The sequence below is a fragment of the Dreissena polymorpha genome, chromosome 2 (assembly GCF_020536995.1).
Source record: "Dreissena polymorpha isolate Duluth1 chromosome 2, UMN_Dpol_1.0, whole genome shotgun sequence".
Classification (NCBI taxonomy): domain Eukaryota; kingdom Metazoa; phylum Mollusca; class Bivalvia; order Myida; family Dreissenidae; genus Dreissena; species Dreissena polymorpha.
The window spans coordinates 68,694,747-68,719,761 of NC_068356.1; the positions used below are offsets into that span (position 1 = coordinate 68,694,747).

The window sequence follows — 25,015 nt, forward strand, 5'->3', positions numbered from 1 at the left end:
AGAAATCGAGTTAGGAAGAGTATAAATGCCTACACTGACCCATTTGATGATACCCCACAAGCGATTGGATCAAAACTTGTACATGGATTCGAAGTTTTGTAATTGTGTGCTTTATTATCAATCATAAGACGTTCATGCAAATTTCCAGAAAGTATTACACAGCGAATTATTTTTCCTCGTGAACATACGTATGTTATAATCATCAAGACTTATGCCTCAATCACAAATAATCCGGTAGCCGGCAGGTATGTCCGATTTCCAGACATCGGGAAGACTGGACACGTCTGAGCCTTGCGGTGAGTGACACAGCTTAATACCTCAGTTAATCAAAGCGCTGAAGGCACTGAAGTTGTTCGCTGGCAACTTTAGAATTTTGGTTGCCTTGCTCAAGAATAACTAGCCTAGAATCATGTACATGTTGTGTTATGTGTATCTAATACTTTATTTTCTTTATATTATTTATCAACAATTTTGCAAACACGACAGACTTTTAATGCATCATGTCTTGTGAACCGGAATTGAATCATTTCCTAGGCCTAATTAATCCACAGTCGCCAATTTGTATTCTATGTTTAATTGGAGTGAGTTGTTTCAAGCTTTGAAAAAGCTAGTTGCCCTACTTTTTAGCCCAACTGTTACCATTTTTTGAAATTGAGTGTCCTGTGCCTAAATCTACTGATTCCAGGCTAACAGGCAACCACTAAACCTGTAAGTTATTCATGATGTAACATCTGACAGTGTATTGAACTCACTTGATTTGCAAGTCTGAAGACATAAAGTGAACCTTTCAACATTTTTGTAAATTGACAAAATTAAACGATTTAATAATTTTGATATTTCTGTTGCTGTCGTTATATTTTTTCATACTATGAGGATTGCTTATATAAAGTATAAAAACATCTCTCATTGTATGAGCACGGATGGCCAAGTGGTCTAAATGATATACTTGCTAGTATATTCCATGGGTCAGTGGTTCGAGCCCAGTTGAGGATAACTTTTTTTATTTCTTTACTTTTATTCTTTTTTTTATGGAACTTTTAAAATCCAATGTTTACATTTATCATTATTAAGCTATTAAAGACAAACTGTGAAAGATCCCTTTTAGATGTTTACTAAACCACAAGGTTAAAACTTAGAACTCCTTGGTTGTTTATTTGATTTAAGTGATTTTATGTATTTGCCTTGTCAGCGAGGTTACTTTGAAGACTCTTCAAACGAAAAACACCATACAATCAGAAAGTGTCGTCTTTGATTAGCTTGGGCGCACTTTACAGGCTAATCAGTGTGCTCAGGACACCACTTATTTGACCTACATTAAGCCTCCTTTTCCCTGAATACAGCCAATATGTACAGATTTCAATGACAAACTGGCCAATGTCGTCGCACGAGCTGTTAAAACTATTGATAACATACACACTCTGTCTGCAGTGTACCAGTGGTATAAACAGGCTAGTCAGTGTGCACAGGCCGATGCGGTATTTATCGTTCTTAGCGTAGTTAAGAGCAGACTGAATTGAATTGTACGACAATAACATTCGTTATTCGCAAGCGAACAACAAACAAGAAATATCTTTAAAAAAGATATACGGCGTTGATAGTTCAATGAATGAGATCAAGGATAGCGAATGTCTTTTTTTCTGTGCAGTTCTTAGCTGCATCACACGCAGTACGGGATGTTACGCGGAGTTTACGCGGCTTATTTTACATTATAACATATTGCTGGTCATAAACCTATAGATACAAAACAGAAAACCAAAAGAAGAATGGAAGTGAAATTAAAACATACGAGTCAACCGGCCACACGAGAAGTTTCCGTATTTATAGGCGCGTTCTTCGAACAACCTGTTTTAGTGGTTTGTCGGGCATTGCTATTTGATTCGATTATTAACAGTATCGATAATCATCGCGCTCATGCTTAATACATTGGTCAATATGGTGGATTAATTATTGTTAAATTAATCAAAAATAATATTTATAATTGTATTGTTGAAAACCCATTAAGAATCTACATATTTCTGGTCTAAAGAAAATTCCAGGTCACCTAGTTCACGGATAGCGTATTTATTATATAACTATTATTTTACTGGCCGCGAACTCCGGTGATGACCTGTATAATAAACTCTGACATCCATACACTGGCCGCGAATTGACTCGGGTTGAAATGCAATGTATTAAAGTGAGGCCTCGCTTCCACTGCTCTTTATACTTTTACATGTTAACATGTTGACAAGAATATGGAAGTAAGTACTAAATATGAGAACATAGCCTTTAAATATAAACGCGTTGCGCTGGTAATTCTCTGAAAATAAAAGGTGTACGCACAAACTGTATTGATGTCGAGAATTGAGTGTAAAACTGTTCTATCTATTAAGCCTTTTCATTAGAAATACAATTGTTTCATGCAGTAAAACAGTGTTACAAAGACGCGGATATGTTTCCAATGTTCTGGTGGAATACTCAAATCAGCCAATGGAATAAATGAAGTGTATTCATTCGTACCTAGCCGCGGGAAATTTTATTTGAATTTTATTGGACACTTACAAAGGTCAGGAGAGGTGAAAAGCTGGCTTAATACAGCTTACGCCGAAAAATAGAGACCGATCAGCGGACAACGTATTTTTCCACTCATCGGGCAGGCGCACGGACATCGGGTCAATTTGAAGCATCGGGCGGCGTCCGGATTAATTTTAAGTCTCACTGGAAATTTAAGTCGATGTCGGGCCCGGGAAAGAATCGAGTAGAGCTCGAAAAAAAGATGGGACGATCAACGCACGGTTATCACCCCGCGATCGCCCGATTTCGGATTGATTGTACGTGTATCATGAGCTCCGTCCGGCGTCCGTCATTCATCGTGCGTAGGCCCTCCGGCAATCAGACGTCCTCCGACCGACGTTAATGTCTCTAGGAAATTCCTTGATATTTGCCGATACAAGTACAGTGCATCCTATGTCGGGCGATTGCCTGGCGACAACCGTCCGTTGATCGTCCGATCTGTTTTCGATCTCGACTCGTTTTCTTCACGGGACTTAATTAATCCGGTCTCCGCGCGATGCTAAAAATGACCTGGTGTCCGTGCGATCATCGTGGTCCGCTGATTGGTCTCTTTTTGTGACTGAGGTATTAAGTACTTTTCATGCATAATAATTAATAAATTAAAAGCCATTGTTTTATTCTCTGGGCGTTTAAACGCTCAAAGGGTCTATCGAAAATGGCGCCACTGCGTAATAGAAATAAATAACACCTTGCTTAGTTTTATGTTTTACATGTAGTTAAACGAGTATCAAGCTCAATCTTTTATCTAATTTTATTAACTCACTCAATAAATGGTATAGAAGATACGGTTTTATTTCAGTATAATATCTCATCAGTTCAAAAGTGGTCATATAAAACATTATATTCCGACAGAAAGTTACCATATATCACAAGACCCGTCATTGAGGTGCATAGTAAATACACATAGATCGCGAAATTGATTCCCGACACGGACGCGCAAGATGTGTCGCTGTATGCCCACAGTTTTAATAGTACCGTTCCATTGGAAATACTATGTGTGCTTACGTATAGACTACCCATTCAAGCGACTTTTATTGTGAAAACGGTTGTTATGACAAACACGTACAGCGTGTACAAAAGGATATGTATGGTTTATTTGAAGACTTCGAAGGCTAACATATTTATTTATGTGTTGTTGTTTTTTGAAAGCCTGCGTTGATCCCGCTAATACATAAAATTATATAGTAGATTCTTACTGGTGATTTTATATTTTTCGCGAAACTTTCACTTTTTACAAATTCAGCCCACGTCGGATGATTGGGAAACCATGTCGTCGAGAAACTTTGAAAATCTTTCGCCGGCACAATTGAGCATTGCATAAAACTGGTAACTGAAAAGCGTGGAACTTTCATAGCTTCGGTCGGAAAAAAATGTATTTTAAAAACTGTATAACTATGGACAAGATACTGCCAAAGTAGCGGGTAACCCGAAAAATGCTTAATTGGTTCCGATAAATAGAAAAAAAACAAATGCAACACCATGTCGACTTTTTTCTTAGTTTGTGATAACGACCGCATCTAGTTGGATCATTTTGATTACGTTCATGGAGAAACAGTTTTGTAAATTGGTACTTTATGCAAAACCCTCTACAAATACTTTCGCATAGTGAAAGGTACATAGACTTATTAAATGCTTTTTTTGTAGATTCACTCGGTTAAAAGAGAAAATTGTATTTTAAATACAAATTTCAATGATCATGTAAATAGCATTAATGTTAAAGGGGCCTTTTCACAGATTTTGGCATTTTTTAACTTATTCATTTAATGCTTTATATTGATAAATGTAAACATTGGATCGTAAAAGCTTCAGTAAAAAATCAAGAATAAAATTTAAAAAAGGAAAATAACATTGCCCGGAGCAGGGTTCAAACCAGTGACCCCTGGAGTCCTGCCAGAGTCCAGAAGTAAAAACGCTTTAGCCTACTGAGCTATTCCGCCGTTTACACATAATTGACGTATTTTATACCTTATATAAGCAATCTTCGTAGTTTCACAAAATTTAACGACAAAAACAGAACTCTCCAAATTATTCAATCGTTTCTCGTTGCAACGCTTTATAATTTTTAGGTTTTAAAATCGTCAAAAGATGCATATAATGGCTACATTAGACCATGATAAATGTTCAGTATTACTGTTTCCTCACAAATATCATAACTAAAACGAAAATTTTCGAATCTGAAACAACTTTTTTTAATTTTGTCAATTTACCAAAGCGTGAAAAGATCCCTTTAACAATTCTGTGACAATCGTGCCTCGCATATGGGCTTTATACCTTAAACCTCTAGTTTATAAGAAATATGGTTATATCCGAACTCTTTTAAATGAAAAAGATTCATCCCAAAGCTATGTACTCGACTTCGCTATATCTATATTAGCATGGGCGGCCAGGACTAGACGTCTCAATGAATTTTGATGTGCATATAGAAATAAAACTATTTTTGAAAAAAAAAAGCAAATATATAAGCCAGTTGGATAATCCCAAATCTGGCAATGTACTGGCCGAATCATATTTAACAACCCACAAATAAAATATTGAAATCGGTTGTCACAATAATGTGCCAAGACAGAATAAATCAAATCGCTGAAGGCACTGAAGTTGTTCGCTATTGCATAATTTAAGACTCAACTCATTTTTATGTACCCCACTATAGTAGTGGGGGACATATTGTTTTTGCCCTGTCTGTTGGTTGGTTTGCGCCAACTTTAACATTTGCAATAACTTTTGCAATATTGAAGATAGGAACTTGATATTTGGCATGCATATGTATCTCATGGAGCTGCACATTTTGAGTGGTGAAAGGTCAAGGTCATCCTTCAAGGTCAAAGGTCAAATATATGGGTCAAAATCGCTCATTTAATGTACACTTTTGCAGTTTTTCAATATTCAAGATAGCAATTTGATATTTGGCATGCATTTGTATCTCATGGAGCTGCACAATTTGAGTGGTGAAAGGTCAAGGTCATCCTTCAAGGTCAGATGTCAAATAAATGTGGCCAAAATCGCTCATTTTATGAGTACTTTTGCAATATTGAAGATATCAACTTGATATTTGGCTGCATGTGTATCTCATGGAGCTGCACATTTTGAGTGGTGAAAGGTCAAGGTCATCCTTCAAGGTCAGAGGTCAAATATATGTGGCCCAAATCGCTAATTTTATGAATACTTTTGCAATATTGAAGATAGCAACTTGATATTTGGCATGCATGTGTATCTCATGGAGCTGCACATTTTTAGTGGTGAAAGGTCAAGGTCATCCTTCAAGGTCAAATATATGGGTCAAAATTGCTCATGTAATGTCACTTCTGCAATATTGAAGCTAGCAATTTTATATTTGAAATGCATGTGTATCTCATGGAGCTGCACATTTTGAGTGGTGAAGTGTCAAGGTCAAGGTCATCCTACAAGGTCAAACATCATATAGGGGGACATTGTGTTTCACAAACACATCTTCTTCAAAATTAATCAACACACGCCATTCAAATTTATAAAGAGTGTGTTTTAACGCACGGGTCGAGATGTGTGTGCACTTTTTATCATCCTATTTATTTTATAGAGATAACTTAGACAAAGTAATAACAACATGGTCCTTTTTGACGTTCAGAAAGCACAGTAAGTATGATGAAAATGGTAATGAAAGCTGAATATAAAGAAAATCTGCAATCACCATCATATTAAATGAATATTGTTTGAATTTCGAATACCTATCTTACTAAGAATATATTTTCATTATGGAAATTCCCTGTACAAAACTTTTGATTTTTGACACCATATACACATTCAAAATATACAATAAGATAATTGATGAAAATAAATAAAAAATAAATCTGCGAGCAATACTTTTTACTCACGAATTAGTTAGTCATAAAGACAGCCCTGTTGACCCGTACTTTGTTGTTTATGCATTACTTATTACCCTAGCAGTTCACACGGTGTCAACAACTCTGACCTAAACATGGGTATAGAGCAATAATGTTCTATTTCGGCATAGCTGTTTTACACAGCTTTTCACTTTAAATGACTTTTACATAACGCCAGCAGACACGCATGAATATATTCTAATATTTCATAGGCTGATTCGAGATAAAATCTCTGAACTTTGGCTACATCATCGTGTCTGTGCTCAGAGCAAAGGATATATCACTATTCAGTGTAAGGAATTGCGGACTTCTCCCTGTATGTTCAAATGACAAATTCTGGCCCTGTTACAATTACGCGTTAAAATCCATCTCGCAGAATGTCAGGGTCAGTACTCGTTCACTAAATCGTCCGGTGAATATATAATTAACTATCGATAAACACAGTTTTGCTTTGAAGACGAGAAAACAGACAAATTGTATAGTGTCCGATAAGATGAAAATCGTTTAATTATCCAACCACAAATCTTTGCCGTACTCGGTCAGCACGTCTAGAAATCGTTCCTAAAGGCCTAGATAGGCTGCCCTTAATTACAAGTTTGCTATTTTGAATACAATTTTGTATCGAAAAGCATTGTGCTAAAATGTGCCATTTACAATTCGCGATGAGATTTTTATTGACCCTCGTCATGCGAAAATGGGTCTTATTCCATATGCGCCCATCATATGTATAGCCCACTCAGCCTGCGCATCTTTCAGTCTTGTCAGGAGATACACAATAAGACCATAGCACATTGGATGATTTTATAGCGAACAGCATCGCCTCTGACCAGACTTCGCAAATGGACAGGTTGGGATTAAGATACGCTGGCCGAAACGCATAAGACCCTTTGTCGCATGCACGACATGAAAGTGTGATTTAAATGTGTCAAAAGAAAACTGCGCGTAAATCAGATATTACCATACGATATATTTTGATGGTGAAGAAAAACACTCATAATAAGGTTTGTGATGACACATATGATGTGCACACCCATAGTATATGTTGTATCTACTTACACTAATACGTGGTACTTCCGTAGTATAGTTTTTATCTACTTACACTAATGTGTGGTTTGACAATGATAAGTTGATAACAAACATTTCATGTGGTGAATATGTGCCTAACAAGTTAACAAACACGATAGTAATTTAATAGAAATTTAATTATTTAGACACGTAAATTGCCAAACTTTATATTAAAGTCAGCTTTTACGCCGACTGCCTTATATTCGGTTTTAGCGATTACAAAGCATTTGTGTTGTTGTCTATAATATACCTGTAGTAATTGGTGAACTCATGTTCAACGTTTTATTAACTGGGAATGTAAACAAACTTAAACTTCTACTATTGCGTTGTTAGCACCCGTGAATACAAAAGATCGCCGCTATCTGTTGAGAACAAAAGAATGTTTCCCAAAAACAGCAAAAGTAGCATGCACTATGAACGGATTAACACAACATCCCACTATACTTGTTTATTAGCATGTATTTATAGCCTCAGATGCGGTGGTTATCGTTCTTAGCGTAGTTAAGAGCAGACCGACTTGCAACGCGTATACTAACCTTAGTTGTTCGCAAGCGAACAACTAAATGTAAGCACATCTGTTGCGCTCTGTTCACGTACCGAATGCGAATATTTCGGACATTATAAGGAGAAATCTGCACGTCTAGCTGCGGCCGAGATGCCTCTAGTATACTCGAAAGTTTTATCAAGGTGCATTCGTATTCTATAAATAGATTTTTTATAATATAAAAATCTTTGCACAAGTTCGTTATTATATTGTGTGCTCTTCATCGATTGTGTCCGAAAACCGTTTTTTTTTCACTGGTGCAGGCCAACAGTAGAACCAATAACCTCCAGCCGTATGGACAAACATAACAAAAGTCTCATAGTCTCGATGTTGACCAGTCAGTTGCCTAAATTAGCGCATGTGGTTCGTTTAGTCCTATTTGCCGCCAAAAGTAACTAAGTTATCCTTTTTTTAAACCCTATTAACACTCAAATTCAACAAATATTTCGTTCAATATAAATACGTAGTTCTCACGAATACGTCGTTCTTCCGACGTTTCACGAAGCCTATCTCGCGTTCGCACGTAAATGTTTCGGATATCGTGGCGGGAAATTTAAATGGAATATATTGTGGCACAAAAACGAGCATTTTGTATCGCGTTAAATCTGTGTTACAAGACCAGATATAGCATGGAAATTTTGGAACACTAATTTGTATGTGTTAACTTTATTAAACGAAATATTTTGCGAAATATTCGTTGATTTCGAGTATTGTGATAAATATTGCAAACATCAATACTAAATGCTTGTAATTGATACGTGGTACTTTTCGATTCAATATTTTAATTAAGGAAATGTCAATTCCTTAAATGGTTTGAATAAAGATTAAGGAGCTGGTTCCTTTTCTCTTATTCAGCCCTGAAAAGGAACTGGGTTATCATTTAACAAGACTATTGCCAAGCAATAAAAGTCCCCTACCGGCTTCACCATTGTCAGAAATTTCACCATTGTCAGATTTTTTTTAATTGTTTCCATAGCAACCACAATTTTTGACGTAGGAACAAAATGAAATGACGTGCATAATGTCCATATTGCCATCTATCCATGTTCCAAGTTTCATGAAAAATATTACGACCTTTTAAGTTATCGTAGGATCCAGAAAAAAACACATTTTCAGCACTATTTCTAGTCTATTTGTTACCATAGCAACAACAATTTTTTACGAAGGAACAAAATGAAATGACGTGCATAATGTCCATATTGCCATCTATCCATGTTCCAAGTTTCATGAAAAATATTAAGAACTTTTTAAGTTATCACAGGATCCAAAAAAAAAACATTTTCAGCACTATTTCTGGTCTATTTGTTGCCATAGCAACCACAATTTCTGACGTAGGAACAAAATGAAATGACGTGCATAATGTCCATATTGCCATCTATCCATATTTTAAGTTTCATGAAAAATGTTAAGAACTTTTAAAGTTATCGCAGGATCCAGAAAAGTGTGACGGACGGACTGACAGACAGAGCGCAAACCATAAGTCCCCTCCGGTGAAACCGGTAGGGGACTAATAAAACTAAGTAGCATGCAGCCTATTTAAAATTAGAACAAAGGTTCTGGGTAAGATTGGGCAAAAATGTGACTACATAGTTCACAAGGATTCACTATAGCCAAATGAGAAAAACTGCCCCCCCTCCCCCCATTCAGACCAAATGTTAAAACGAACCGGAAACATATTCCAACTCGGCCGAAATATCATCGGTACAAATGTTAAGAGCACGCTTTATGACTTCCTGTGTATTTCTGTTTACTTTTTTTAAACCCCACATGACCCACTTTCTATCTGGTATGAGTTATCATTAGGATAAATGTTCCAATCATAGTGACACCAATAATATGCCACAAAGATTGGGCAAAACATGTGGAATATAGAGTGCTAACAAGTGACACTTTTTACTCAGTATAGCTTAAATGGGGCTTGAACTAAAATAAACTAATTGAATTCCTCTGACTACTAAAATGATCATGAAATGTGTTATAAATAAAAACACTACAATGGCAATATTACATACAATTTATTCATGAGTCCTCAAATATGACATAGCAATTATCAAAAATTAAATAAAGCTATTTCAAGTGGTCCGCTTATAATCTTTAGAATATTTAGGCCATACTATTAGTATATACTGGAAATGATAATCAAAAATGAACACATTTAATGTACAAAATTTAAATAAATTGTTCCATCATGTTCAACCATTTACCACTTGCAGTATGGTTTATTGACAATAAATAAAATCATAAATACATACTATACTACAACATTTGCAAATCTAATTTGAAATAATTATCACAACAAAATGAAATTACAAAGATATATAAAATCTTAACTTGTGCATCCCATACAATGTGGAAATATATGTAACATTTATTTATAACGGAAGTACAAAAAAGTGACATATATGCAAAAATAACTCCAATTTAAGTTCTTATAAGTCCTCAAAATTAAAACTATCGATGATTGGAGCAAACATTTGAAAATATGCTTTTATTCTACAATTCACAACTGTAAATATAAAATAAAATTAAATAATACATAAAAAATTTTTTTTTTACTTTTGTAAAAATATAACCAGGCTCAAACTTAAGAATTTTTTTATTGGGGCCCTGAAATGGCAGATGGCACATCATAGCTTAAGCTGGAAAATTATGATATGAGAAGACCATCAGTGTGCTGCGCTGGATGATATGAAAGCTTCAATTCAAGGCTACAGAAGTTCCTCAGATGCAATTTACATTGGTGCAAATTTTAAGACTTATTATTATGTCAAGTCTTATAATTGTAAATTTGAATCAAAGGATCTAGCACTAGTAATACGTTTTCCATGAAATGTTCCCAATTGCTCTATGATTTATCTGACAGGCATAAGGGCAATATTTCAAAGCTAAAGAACTGGTTTATCAGTGTACTCCTTCTGCTGTAACATTAATTTTTATTGAAAAGCTTTAAGCCGCTGCAAAACCTTTTAGCAGTAGAAACCATGACTGCCGGTCTTCTTAACCCTTAACGTTGTAACCATGTTTAATGTATAAGAAAATATATTTTTTTAATCTAGATAAGCCATTTACTTGAGTTTGATTGGGAGACCTTAAAATTGTATTTGTTTCTCTACATGACTGCCATGGGAAATGCAAGTTCTATGTTAAATAGTTATTATTTTAGATTTAAAAAATCCTTAGAGAAATTTCTTAAAATAATATTATTCTTTAAGTAACTGGCTGTTTTCTTATACTTTGGTCTAATCAAGCGCATTTCACAATTCATAACAGACACATATAATATTTTAAACCTTATTCTTAATAAGCCCCCAAGATTGAAAAAATGTAAAAACAGTTGTGAATTGTGGAATAAACGACAACCTGTAAAAACAATTGCTTTAATAGGGAAAGCCACAAACCTTTACTTTGGAAGCAAAGTTTTTATCATTATTTTATATATTATTTTAAAAATAAAAACTCTGATATGTCAGTACACAAGAGACATTTCAAAACTAAAAATCAATGACAACCTGTATATAATGCCACAAGCATGTCACACGTGCCATATTCCACATTTATAAACACAACTGGCTAAGGGAATCATCATTATGTAACATAAATATCAATACATCAGCTGGACAAGTGAGCAAAAGGCCCTAAAGCGCACACCTGAGACCGAAAGGAACTTAACAGGTTATTTTGTCTAACTATAGCCATATAAGGAAACCTACAAACCTACCACCAGATGCTCTTTTTGGATATTACTTAACTATCTCGAAACTCTGCTCAGATATCATTTGAACACATTTTCTGGGCACATTTTATAATCATTGGGTTAACAATATGACCACTAACGTGTGTCACTGTACAAATGTATGGAGAACTCCCTTACTCCCTGCTAGCCATGCTATTCAATCAATCAGAACCATTGTCTGATATATTTTGTAAACAAATATGACCACTAAAGAATTAACAATGTTTCATTATAGAAATATATGGAAAACCATTGTGCCCAATTGAGTGTTCACAAGGGAAGGTTTACCAAAGGTATATAAGAAAATTCACCCTTTCGAACTCAGCCAAGATGTCAATAGAACTAATATTCTACCCAAGATTTATGATGATCGGGCATGATGATCGGGCGAAAAAATAAGACTTCTAGCTTGTTCACAACTTTTCACATTATCCATGTAAGGAAAACTGCTCACAACCCCCAAGCAGCCTTATTTTTCTAACGGACTGGAAACCATTTTCAACTTGATAAAATAATCATTACGACAAATGTTCTGAGCAACTTATTCTTAAATTAAACCTAGTGACCTAGTTCTTGTCCCCACATTAACAGGTTTTTTAACTCGACTTAGACATGAATTGGACAGATGTTCTGTCCAAGTCTTATGAAGATCAAGCAATTAATATGGCCTGTAGAGTTTTCACAGGGGATAATTTTATGACGCATGATGAACAACAGACAAAAGGTGATCACAAAAGCTCATCATTAGCACGTTTTGCTTAGGAGAGCTAAAAAGTTGACAAAATATTTGTCTTTCCTCAATGTCACAAGGTAAACTTAGACACAATGTCACAACGGTGGCTACAAAACTGACCATCAGACAGCCACACATTTATGCCTAGGTCTCCATGACAACAAGGGATGTCAATCTTTGAGACAAACAGTATGACCAGAACATAATAAACTGACAATCACTTTTTTATCTCAAAAAGTCATCTTAAAATAAAATTATTATTATTCAATATTAATACAAATACAACATAGTGTCTTCGGTTAGTTGCTTGTACCATAAATTGCTCTTAACATAGTACTCTTCATCTTAACCCTTTGCATGCTGGGAAATTTGTCGTCTGCTAAAATGTCTTCTGCTGAATTTCTAAAATTAGCATTTTCTTAGATTTTTTTCAAAGAACACTATCAGAATAGCAAACAGTTTGGATCCTGATGAGACGCCACGTTCTGTGGCGTCTCATCTGGATCCAAACTGTTTGCAAAGGCCTTTAAAATTCGGTTCCAGCACTGTAAGGGTTATATATAAATGTATCCAAATGGGTTAGGATAAGGGTATCTTCCTTCAATCATTATAACATGTTATAAATGTACATCATTTGCATAGAAACGAATGGTTATCTGTTCAAACAATGAGCACTTCCCTAATAGCGTAAACAGCACTAAAAATGATGTTAAACACATGAATGAACAACACTAAACTATTTACACAGTGTATTATTGACTGCAAATGCGTAGAGGCTGAATGTTTGTACACTCAGAAGCAAAAAGAGAAAATGCTATATGCCACCAGCATAAAACCAAATCGGCCTGCGGGTAATTTGCAGGCTGTTCAGGTTTTATGCTGTTTGCTGCTCATCATCATCTTGGGCCTGGAAATAATAATGTCTTTGCTGAAAATTTTCTTTAACCTTGTTCTGGGAAAACATAGCTTAATGCATGTGCCTAAAGTGTTTCGTCCAAGATTAGACAACCTTATCAGGGTAGACACTTTCCTTCTAAACTAGATTTCCTATAAACAAAAACTTTCCATAAAAGCTAAGTGTCGTCTCTATTAAGCCTGTTATCACGACACTTTAAGCACATGCATTTCGCCCAGTTTTCAAAGAACACGGCTCTCCCTTAAATCTTTGAAATCCATCAAGTTCTCTGGATATCATATGATGACCTTGTGTTTCATCATATGAGTACAGCAAAACAAGTGTTCTTTTGTTGGGGGTATGGTTTAAAACTCAACTCACACTGCAAAAAGCAAAAAAGATCACAACAGGAGAAGCAAGAACACATTGCAAATTAATTAACATTCGCTAAGCTTACACATTCATAAAAGATGTATAACTTTTTTAATTTCTCATAAATACAATAAAATTGCAACCTATACAATAAGTTGTTAATTATGTTTTTCAAGTTAAAGTTATTCAAAAATTTGGAAACTTTAACTGTCACTGATATGCCTGAACCTCCCCCCCCCTCCCCCTTCGTGCCATTTTGTCACAATTCATTTGCGTTTCAAGAACCGCTTTCTTAACAATGCATAGTAACCAGCTTACACAACTGTAATAAAGTGTAGGTCGAAATATTCTCTGCAGATAAGAAATGGTCATTGGGTAGAAAGACCAACTAACGAACAAATACCAAAAAACATACACTCCCATTCCTAAAACAGGTCCATAATTGTCTCATAGTATTCTGATATGTTAAGCATTTTACAATTATCCTTAATATATTACATAAGTTATACATTATAAATTATATAAACACTCACTCACATACAGACATATCTATTAAATTTATTAAATACCAACTAAGCATATAGTACCGGTATGAATGACTTTTGTGTGACTAGAGCTGTACCTCTATTAATGTAATGCAAATACAAACATGTATCCTTCTTTCCTATGTCATCCATTCCTATAGATGTGTCAACCCAATATTTTGTAAAACATTTTACATGTATATCTCAGATAAAACTTCAGTTATTTATCTATAGAAAATTTTCTCACACAAATGTTGTTCTTTTGGATTAAAAACGTGCGATTTTGAGATTTTGTTTGGAAAAAGACAATTTAACAAAATTTAACCAAAATTTGTGGCACGTGTAAATGCAAATATATTTGTTTACATATTTATTATTATTAAAAGGTTTGTTAGTCTAAAGAAGATTAATTCAATGATTTATATCAATATTATTCCACTATTTCAGTTATGATTTATATCAATATTATTCCACTATTTCAGTTATGATTTGTATCAATATTATTCCACTATTTCAGTTATGATTTATATCAATATTATTCCACTATTTCAGTTATGATTTATATAAATATTATTCCACTATTTCAGTGTTTAACCTATCAAAATGATGACTGAACAGATTGATATAAAATATGTGAACAAATCAGGGTTGCTAGGGTGCCACACAAAAAAAGGCCTCTTACTATGGAAATCAGGCTATTTGTTTTGAAAATCTTCAGGCTATGTATTTATGTATTAACAATGATGTAGCTGTCAAACAGTCTGTCCAAAAATATATAGCTTTATATATATAACTATGTTAATAAAAAAGCTACAGCAGATGATCAGTATATATCCAAATAATTAATAATATTAAGAAATTATTTAAAACGCCTTTACTATTTAGACGACAATTGCTTGTTCAGCATTATATAATTATCACAACCAGAAAATGTATTCAGACAATTGTTTGGGTTACCTTAAAGATTGAGTAATTTGTTAAAATTCCTTCAAAATCAATGTTGATTCATTATGTATACAACAGCAGTATTAAACCTTTCCCACACAGAAGCAAGGTGAAAATGGCAATTTGCTTACAGCATAAAACCACAACAGCCTGTGAGTAACCTCGCAGTCTATTCAGGTTTTATGCTGTTTGCTGCTCATCAGTATCTAAGGTTTGGAAATGAAGCCTTAAAAACTTAAATCTAGTAAGAAAGGTCCTTCATTCAATGTAACTTTCTAAGGGACTAAAAATGTGTCAAAATACGTATCTTAGTGGAAAAGGGTTAATTGACCTAAAAAGCAACGCAGTAAGCACACTACATCACGATGTGCGGACGAAACAATCAACAGATACAGATGATGTGTTCTGCAATAATAAGCATCGATGACCACAAACGAAGATGATTGATCGATCACAAGATGTCAGCTGCAATAGTGTCAGGTTACCACTGAGATACGCTGTCTTCATCTTTTGTTTTCTAGGAAAGACCAATCGTGAGCATTGCGGGTAATGACGACATGTGGAAATGATGATTGCACTGAAAAATCAAACAGAGGTTCAATACTGCATACATATGAATATAATGATACATATGATCAAAATGATAATATTATGTACTGGTACTTAATGATTGGAAATGGATCGACCAAAATAATAACTTAATAAAACAAGCTGCATCCCATCTTAAAAAATACTTTATTTCTACTTTCTGAAAAACACTACAATACAATATAAATGTGTGATCATTCAAACAAAATTTAAATCACTATAAAAAGTACTAGATATTTTACTCATTTTAAAGTCAACTAGAGCTTTGTCACAGACGTGATGTATACCCCCACGTGCCGCATTGACACAGACTATTTTGCATGCTGTCTTCACAAAACAAGAGAATCAAATTTATGGCGATTTTTAAGAATTATAATGCCATTATCATTTATGGTCATTTCGACCTTTGAACTCTTGAATTCTTTCGCATGGCATGCTGTCCAAATTTTTTGCCATTTTTTTACTTTTGATCTCCAAGTGTGACCTAGACCTTGGAGTTATCGACATAATTCTTTCGCATTACACATCGTCCAATGATTGTGAACAAATGTACCAGGTATTTTTAAAATCTCACAATAAATGACATAGTTATGGCCCAGACAAGATCATTTATGGCCATTTTTGACTATTCAACTCACAGTGTGACCTTGACGTTGCAGATATATCGACTAATTCTCTCACACGACACACCGTCCAATAATGGTGAACAAACGTGCCAAATGATTTTTAAATATAACAATGAACAACATAGTTATGGCCCGGACAAGCTCATTTATGGCCATTTTTTTACCTTTAAACTCAAAGTGTGACCTTGACCTTGAAGTTATCGACGTTATTCTTTCGCGTGACACACCGTCCAATGGTGGTGAACAAATATGCCAAATGATTTTAAAATCTCACAATGAATGACATAGTTATGGCCCAGACAAGCTCATTTATGGCCATTTTTGACCTTTGAACTCAAAGTGTGACCTTCACCTACGAGATATCGACATAATTCTTTCACGCGACACACCGTCCAATGATGGTGAACAAATGTGCCAAATGATTTTAAAATCTCACAATGAATGACATAGTAATTGCCCAGACAAGTTCATTTATGGCCATTTTTAATCTTTGAACTCAAAGTGTGACCTTGACCCTCGAGATATTGACGTAATTCTTTCACGCCACACACCGTCCCATGATGGTGAACAAATTTGCCAAATGATTTTAAAATCTCACAATAAATGATAAAGTTATGGCCCGGACAAGCATTTAACCCTTGAACTCCAAGTGTGACCCCATGACCTAGTTTTTGACCCGGCATGACCCATATTCAAACATGACCTATACATTATCAAGATACAACTTGTGACCAAGTTTGGTGAAGATCGAATGAAATTTCGGGACAGACCGACAGACTGACCGACAGACCGACAAAGTGACTCCTATATAGCCCCCATTACAAATGGTAATGGGGGTATAAAAACATACATGTAATCTCTATATGAAAACCATTGGCCTGAAAGCTAGTGATAACTTAAAGCAGACAAAATGTATTGGGTGTAAATATGGCAAACACAAATACCATATTGTTATGGGTAAAATTTGCACGATTTTTCTATTTTCCTATTGCATGAATGATAACGCAATCCATTTGATATTTATTTCTAAACCAAACAAAAAAACAGCACTGCATAACGGGTGCCACGCTCGCTGTGAAAGCTTGTCAGATTTTTTTTTTTTTAGAGATCACAGTGACCTTGGCCTTTGACCTAGTGACCCAAAATCGGTGTGGCATGTAGAACTCATCAAGGTGCATCTACATATGAAGTTTCATAGTTGAAGGTGGAAGCACTTTGATTTTAGAGCCAATGCAAAGGTTTTTACACGCCTACGGCGGACGGCAGACGGCGGACGACACGACGAGCTGGCTATGACAATAGCTCGGGTTTTCTCCGAAAACAGCCTCTCTAAAAATTTAAAGATTACTTATAAGGATATTTGCTGATTGCTTGTTTCTTGCTGTGTTCTCTCAATCCCTTTTTATTACCTTTTCTGATATTCTGTATCGTACAGTACTGGTTTCATGTCCATTATATATATATATGGGATAAATAAGGCAAGGCATAACACGTGTCTATCAACCGAAGCTTTAAATACAGGTATTGTTTGCATTAAGATTACATCTAAACCTCCGTTTTTTTGTAAATACAGCAAATTATCAAACAAATTTGCACAAGTTCATTCCCTGTCAACCAATGCTCATATTGAATCCCCAAATCTCTGATGCAAACACTTTGTTTGCCTACAGGTGTGCATTGTTTTATTATTGTATTGGCAAAATGGAATCATTACACAATGGAAACAAGCTATGGAAATAGACACTGATCACCTCAAACATGTTGCAATGTACCTTAGCGTCATGTTCAACTAAACCAAACTTCACCCTTTCCCACTCAGAAGCAAAGTGAAAATGGCTATGTGCAAACAGCATAAAACCTGAACACCCTGCAAGTCTGTTGAGGTCTTATGCTGTTTACTGCTCATCAGTTTCTAAGGGTTGGAAATAACCCCTTTCAAGCATAAATTTAGTAAGAAAGATATTCAGTTAAATAAAACTTTCTAAGGGACTACATATGCATCGAATACGTATCTAAGTGGCAAGGGGTTAAATCAAAATCCCTCATTTTTGGGCCTTTGAATTGATATACACTTTTTATGTAGAAAATCTAAAATACATGTTGTTGATAACAAATGTTCCAATTCATGAGCTCTTCAAAGCTTCTCCTTCATGAAATTTGGTCAGGTTTCGCATGTGCAATACATCAAGAGATCCAAACAAAAGTGCAAATAAGCTTCAGAAATTAAAAAGTAAAATATTAGTTTTAACAAGAGCTGTCAGAGGACAGCACGCTCGACTATTCGAGTGCTTGACAGTATAACGTAAGCCATCATTGGGAATTTGTTCATATTCCATAATTTATTAGACAATCTTTCAAAAATAAAAAAAGGAAAAAAAATATATAAAAAATTGGGGGGGGGGGGTAGGGGGGTGAGAGGGGGGTATAATGTGGGGTGTGGTAATTTATGAGATGGTGCTTAAAAAAAAAAAAAATATCGGGGGGGTGGGGGGGTGGGGGGGGTGGGGAGGTGAGAGGGGGGTATAAAGTGGGGTGTGGTAATTTATTAGATGATGTTAAAAACAATAAAAAAATTGGGGGCGGGGAGGTTGGGGGGGGAAGGGATTCTGGGTAGGGGCGTGGGGTATTGTTTGGGTGAAATCCATTGTGGTATTCAGGTAAGTGTTGTTTTGTCAAAGTAATAATAAAATGTGATCATAAATAAAGAAGTAATGGCAATTTTAGCAAAATGTTCAATTATCTAAGTGTAAAAGGGGCCATAATTATGCCAAAATGCTTGATACAGTGGTCTGCTCTTGTTTATAGGTTGGGGTCATGTTGGTTAACAAGTATGCAACATATAAAAGCAATATGTCAAAGGATATTGGAAATATTTGGGGTAGTAAGCAAACTTTAACATAGATTTATCAATAATATGCATATTCTACATTGTAAGTATAAAAGGGGCCATAATTATGACAAAATGCTTGATAGAGTTGTCTGCTCTTGTTTATAGGTTGGGGTCATGATGGTTAACAAGTATGCAAAATATGAAATCAATATGTCAAGGGACATTGAAAATAGTTGGGGTAGTACGCAAACTTTAACATTTGCTGCATATTCTAAGTGGAAAAGGGGCCACAATTATCACAAAATGCTTGATAGAGTTGTCTGCTCTTGTTTATAGGTTGGGGTCATGTTGGTAAATAAGTATGCAAAATATGAAAGCAATATGTCAAGGGACAAAGAAAATATTTGGGGTAGTACGAAAACTTTAACATTTGCACGCTTACGCAGACGCTAACGCCGACGCCAAGGTGAGTAGGATAGTTCCACTATATATATTTCATATATAATAGTCCAGCTAAAAACTATTCATCAAGATAATGTCCAATGTATGGCATATAATATAAACAAAACTCTACAAAGATAAGCAATTACCATAATGGAAGGAATATGTATATTATGCTGAAGACGACAACACTGAGACACTGGTTCCTACTTCACCCTCCTCTCCGTCCTGAAACAGTATCAAACATCAAGAAATTCATCTACTGAAGTAGTAGTAACAAGACTTTTGCTAAGCAATATATGTCCCCTACCGACTCCACCCGAATGATTATCAGAATATTTTTTTGTTGTTGCCATAGCAACCATAATTTTTTACGTAGGAACAAAATTAAATGACGTGCATCATGTCCATATTACCATCTTTCCATGTTTCAAGTTTCATGAACAAATATTAAGAACTTCTAAAGTTATCGCAGACTCCAGAAAAGTGTGACGGACTCACAGACACACAGAGCGCAAACCAGTAGAGAACAATAATGTGTTTATGATTGGGCATAATAAAGTCTACACACCTACACTTGATGGTTGATACCTAATTGAGTTTAATAAATTGAGAAATGAGCATTAACATGAGAAAACTGACCTGAATGCATTGGCCTTATGAGTGACCCCAAATTAGCCGTTGCAATTTGCACTTACTAATCAGGGACAATACTTCCTGCTTGTATGAAATGTAAAGAGAGTCTCTTTAAAACCAAAATCCAGTTTGGGCTGAAAGTGTCATAACTGATTAGCCAGTGCAGTTCGCACAGGCGAATAAGGGACAACACTTTCCGCTTTTATGATATTTTCATTATACAGAAAATCTCTTCTTGGCCAAAAACCAGTTTAAAAGGAAATTGTTGTCCCTGATGAGATTGTGCAGACTTCACAGTCAAATCAGGGACGACACTTAATGCACATGAATTTAACCATCTGTTCACAGAGCATGGCTCATTTGTTAGTTTCTTTGGTAATGGCAACCCTATAATTCAGGCTAAGCATTGCCATTTAAATCAGTGACCAGTGAAACTCCAGGGCCGGTACTCACAAACCAATTCCAAGACTTCATGTCTATTAAAAAATAAATACTTTTCTTTTAACTGTAATGTTATAAAACTACTTGCAAGTAAAGTCTAGCACGACACTTGACATGTGTAATTGTATTCATTGTTCAATTAAAACAATATGTTAATGATATAATGACCATTTTTAGCCTAATAATATGCAAACTCAGATATATTTTTTTTAGTCTAAGAGTATATTTTATTTTAAGTTTAAGAAAGGATTGGAGAATATGGGCCCTTGTAAGCAGAGAGTTTGTTACCTGTATAACCTCGGTCAACTGGCTCAGCTTCATTTTCAGGATCTGAATCTCATCTATGATCTGTGAGAACAGGTCAGCGTCAATGATGACCACCTCTCGTCCGTTCATTGTCATCGTCATAACCTCAGGTTGCTGGAGACCCGAGGAGATCTCGAAACTGGCCTCAGAGCTGTCAAGGAATGACCTGATGAAGGAACATTTGACCAATGAAACATCAGAATGTTAGAAGTCAGTCGAGAGATCTCGAAACTAGCCTCTGAGCTGTCAAGGAATGACCTGGTGACAGAACAGATGACCAATGAAAATGTGAGGATCTTAAAACTTGCCTCCAAGCTGTCAAGGCATTACCTGGTGAAGGAAAAGATGACGAATGAAAATGTGGAGATCTCGAAACTAGCCTCCGAGCTGTCAAGGAATAACCTGGTGACAGAACAGATGACCAATGAAAATGTGAGGATCTCAAAACTTGCCTCCAAGCTGTCAAGGCATTACCTGGTGAAGGAAAAGATGACCAATGAAAATGTGGGGATCTCAAAACTAGCCCCCATGCTGTTAAGGAATCCCAGGTGAAGGAACAGAGGACCCATGAAAATGTTGGGAAGGAGATGTCGAGATCTCCAAACTAGCCTCCAACCTGTCAAGGAATAACCTGGTGAAGAAACAGATGACCTACATGTATGAAATGTCGGAATGATAGAAGTCAGGGGAGAGGAGATCTCAAAACTAGCCTCTGAGCTGTCAAGGAATGACCTGGTAAAAGAACAGATGACCAATTAAAATGTTGAGAACCAGCTGTGAGACTGTGATGGATCAGCTGAAAAAGAGATGGACTAATAGTTTAATCCTTTCCCCTTAAAAACGCATTTTGACCCAATTGTAGTCCATTAGAAAATCAAATAAAATTTAAGATGTTTCTTCATAGATTCAAGTTTTAAGGGCTTAAGTTCCAACCCAAAGATACTGACAAGCAGCAAACAGCATAAAACCTGTACAGCGTGTGAGTAACTTGCAGGCTGTTCTGGTATAATGCTGGTTTCATATAGCCATTTATACTTTCTTCTGAGTGGGAAAGGGTTAAGACATAGTCATAAATCAAGAAATGTGGTCACATACACTTATGATATTATGCCTCTTTTAACAGATGCACAAATTCAAGATTTTAAAAGATAGAACTTATTTAAAGAGTTGAGAAATAAATGCATTTAATTGATGACAATTAAGAATCACATTGCACAACTGACGTAAATAAGTAATGCCTCAGTCACAAATAATCAGGTCGCTGGCCGATGTGTCCGATCTCCAGGCATCAGGAAGACTGGACATGTCAGAGACGGTTTTTTCCGAACATCAGGCTTGCCCCGGCCGATGATTGCACTGTCCATGGGTCATTTTTGTAGCATCGAGCCGCGTCTGGAGTAAATTTAAGTCAAACTTAAAATTTTACCCACATCGGGCCCGGACAGGAATCGACTTGAAATCGAAATAAGATTGGTCCATCATCACACGGTTATCGCAAGGATATCGCCGACATGAGATTTGTTGTATGTGTATCATGACGAGCTCCGTCTGGAATCCGTCAGTCATCGTGCGGAGGCCCTCCAGCAATCAGATGGTCGCTGACCGATGTTTATGTCCCTGTGAAATACCTTGAATTTTGCCGTTACACATACAATTAATCCGATGTCTGGCGATCGCCAGGCTATAACCGGGCATTGATCGTCCAACCATTTTTCAATCTTAATTCGATTCCATCCCGGGCCCAACGTCGGTTAAAATTGTGAGAGAGACTTAAAATTAATCTGGACACTGCCTGATGCTACAAAATGACCCGGTGTTCGTGCGATCATCAGCAAGGCGCCAGCCCAATGAGTGTAAAAATGCGTTGTCCGCTGATCGGACGGTGATCAGTCCCTATTTGTGACTGAGGTATACAGAAGAACTTAAAACTGGCAAATGAGTAGACCTCTGAGTATATTCTACATAATTTAAGTTACAGAACTGATGAATTCATAACTTGTTGCACTGAAATAGAGAACATTTGTTCCTTCCAGTATGTAAATTATTTTAATAAATTAGGAACTCTGAGTTATCTAACAAATTATTGGACCATGCTCTGTGAAAAGGGGGTTTAATGTATGGGCTTAAAGTGTCGTCCCAGATTAGCCTGTGCAGTATGCACATGCTAATCAGGGTTGACACTTTCTGCTTTATTGTATCTTTTGTTTTAAGGAAGACTGTTCTTGATGTAAATCCAGTATAGCCAGAAAGTGTCGTCCCTGATTTGCCTGTGTGGACTGCACAGGCTAATCTTGGACGACACTTTACGCACATGCATCAAACCCCCTTTTTATAGCGTGAGGCTCAATTATTTTAACCAGCGGCAAAAAAATCGAAATCATTTTACAGTACGACAGATAACATTATCAATCATATTCACTGTTATATTTGAATGTTTGAAACAGTGAATTATTTTTTTCTAATCACTGCCATTTCCCTATAAACCACAAAAGAGCATCAAACAAAATATATTGAGACTGAATTACGACACCAAAAAAAACACTGAATACCTGTACACATTTCATGCACCATAATATTTCCTTATAATGATATCTTTTGAAAACAAATGACAATAGGAATAGGTTGTTAATTATAAAAATATTAACACCATAGCATGCAAACGAGCATTACAGGCTTTTTCCGCTCCATTTTGGGAAAACGCCACACATGAATTTTGGGAATTTCGCGTCGTGAAAACCCCCATTTTGGGAAAAAAAATAATCGCAAAATTGGCTCAATTGGGAAAAATTATTGCATGTACAAAGTGTTTTTTATATTTCAAAGAAGCCGTTAACTGGTAAATAACGACTATTTTGATAACTTATTATTAAAATTTTACAAAATATTATGAACATGTGTAATAAGTGCAGGTTTTTTAATCTGAATTTGGGGAAAGGCCTGACCTTTTTTTAGGTGAAAAAATAGCGCGAAGCGCCGGATTTTGAGGAAAATAAGGAAAGTCTTAAATAATCATTAACATATTTTACAGTTTTTAAAACAAATTCAAGGCAACAAATAATTAAATTATGCAATACTTTCTATTTTCTACACTGGATCAGGTTAACTCATATATTTATTATTTTTTTTTTTGCAATTGGGAATTTTTTTTTTCAATTGGGAAAAAAACAAACAGATTTGCATTGGGAATGGGGCCGAATTTCGGACCCGTGGCATAGGGCGGAAAAAGCATGCATTAAATATCAAAATATCAGAATCAAGAAGATTACACATTTCATTAGACTCCTAAACTCACAAAATAACAAAATAATAAGCATAAACTTGATATGTTAGAAAAAGGAGTAAAAAAAGAATATATAATCAGGTAAAAAACATCAAAAGGATTTTTGTTTCTTTATGAAACAAACAGTCATCACTGTCAAACTCTTACTACATGTAGGTCATATCAGTCTATGAAACCAAAGCCAACATATATCAACAATTCATTCATGTTAAAGAAAATGACATGCCATAAAAAACAGGTGTTATCATCAAGTTCATGAAAATTTGCACCTTGTGTTTACTTCCTTCTAGATATAAATTATTAATATTTTCCCTTTTGAATTACAAATGGACGCACATTGTTTATTCATACAATGTTTAAATCGGAGGAATAATTATTAATTATTTTATAATAACCCTTAGGATAATTACACTGAGCTTTTATTTAAAAAGTTAGAAATAAAATACAGTTACACAGAATAAATCTTGACTCAGAATGTAGTGACCACAATCATTAAAAATATGGAAATGCATTGTGAACAATTACTAATGTAACAAATTACTAATTAACGTAACAAATTTAGAACAAATATACATACATGTAAGGTCAATTGAGAAGACTTTGTTTAAGCAGTTTAAAATTAAAACAATTCAACCAACTCTGTTAT

At 35.4% G+C, this 25,015-nt stretch overlaps 1 protein-coding gene across 3 annotated transcripts in view; it reads right to left on the minus strand.

Moving 5' to 3' along the window:
- Positions 1 to 10,019: 10,019 nt before the first annotated feature.
- Positions 10,020 to 25,015, minus strand: part of LOC127867475 (uncharacterized) — a 33,564-nt gene continuing 18,568 nt past the window's right edge. For all 3 annotated transcript variants that reach the window (XM_052408635.1, XM_052408633.1, XM_052408634.1), the window contains 3 exons: positions 21,072 to 21,255; positions 19,856 to 19,934; positions 10,020 to 15,798 (listed from right to left, as the gene is read on the minus strand). In XM_052408635.1, coding sequence (XP_052264595.1) covers positions 19,878 to 19,934; positions 21,072 to 21,255 — 241 coding nt within the window. In that variant the 3' untranslated portion in view covers positions 10,020 to 15,798; positions 19,856 to 19,877. The remainder of the gene's footprint in view (positions 15,799 to 19,855; positions 19,935 to 21,071; positions 21,256 to 25,015) is intronic.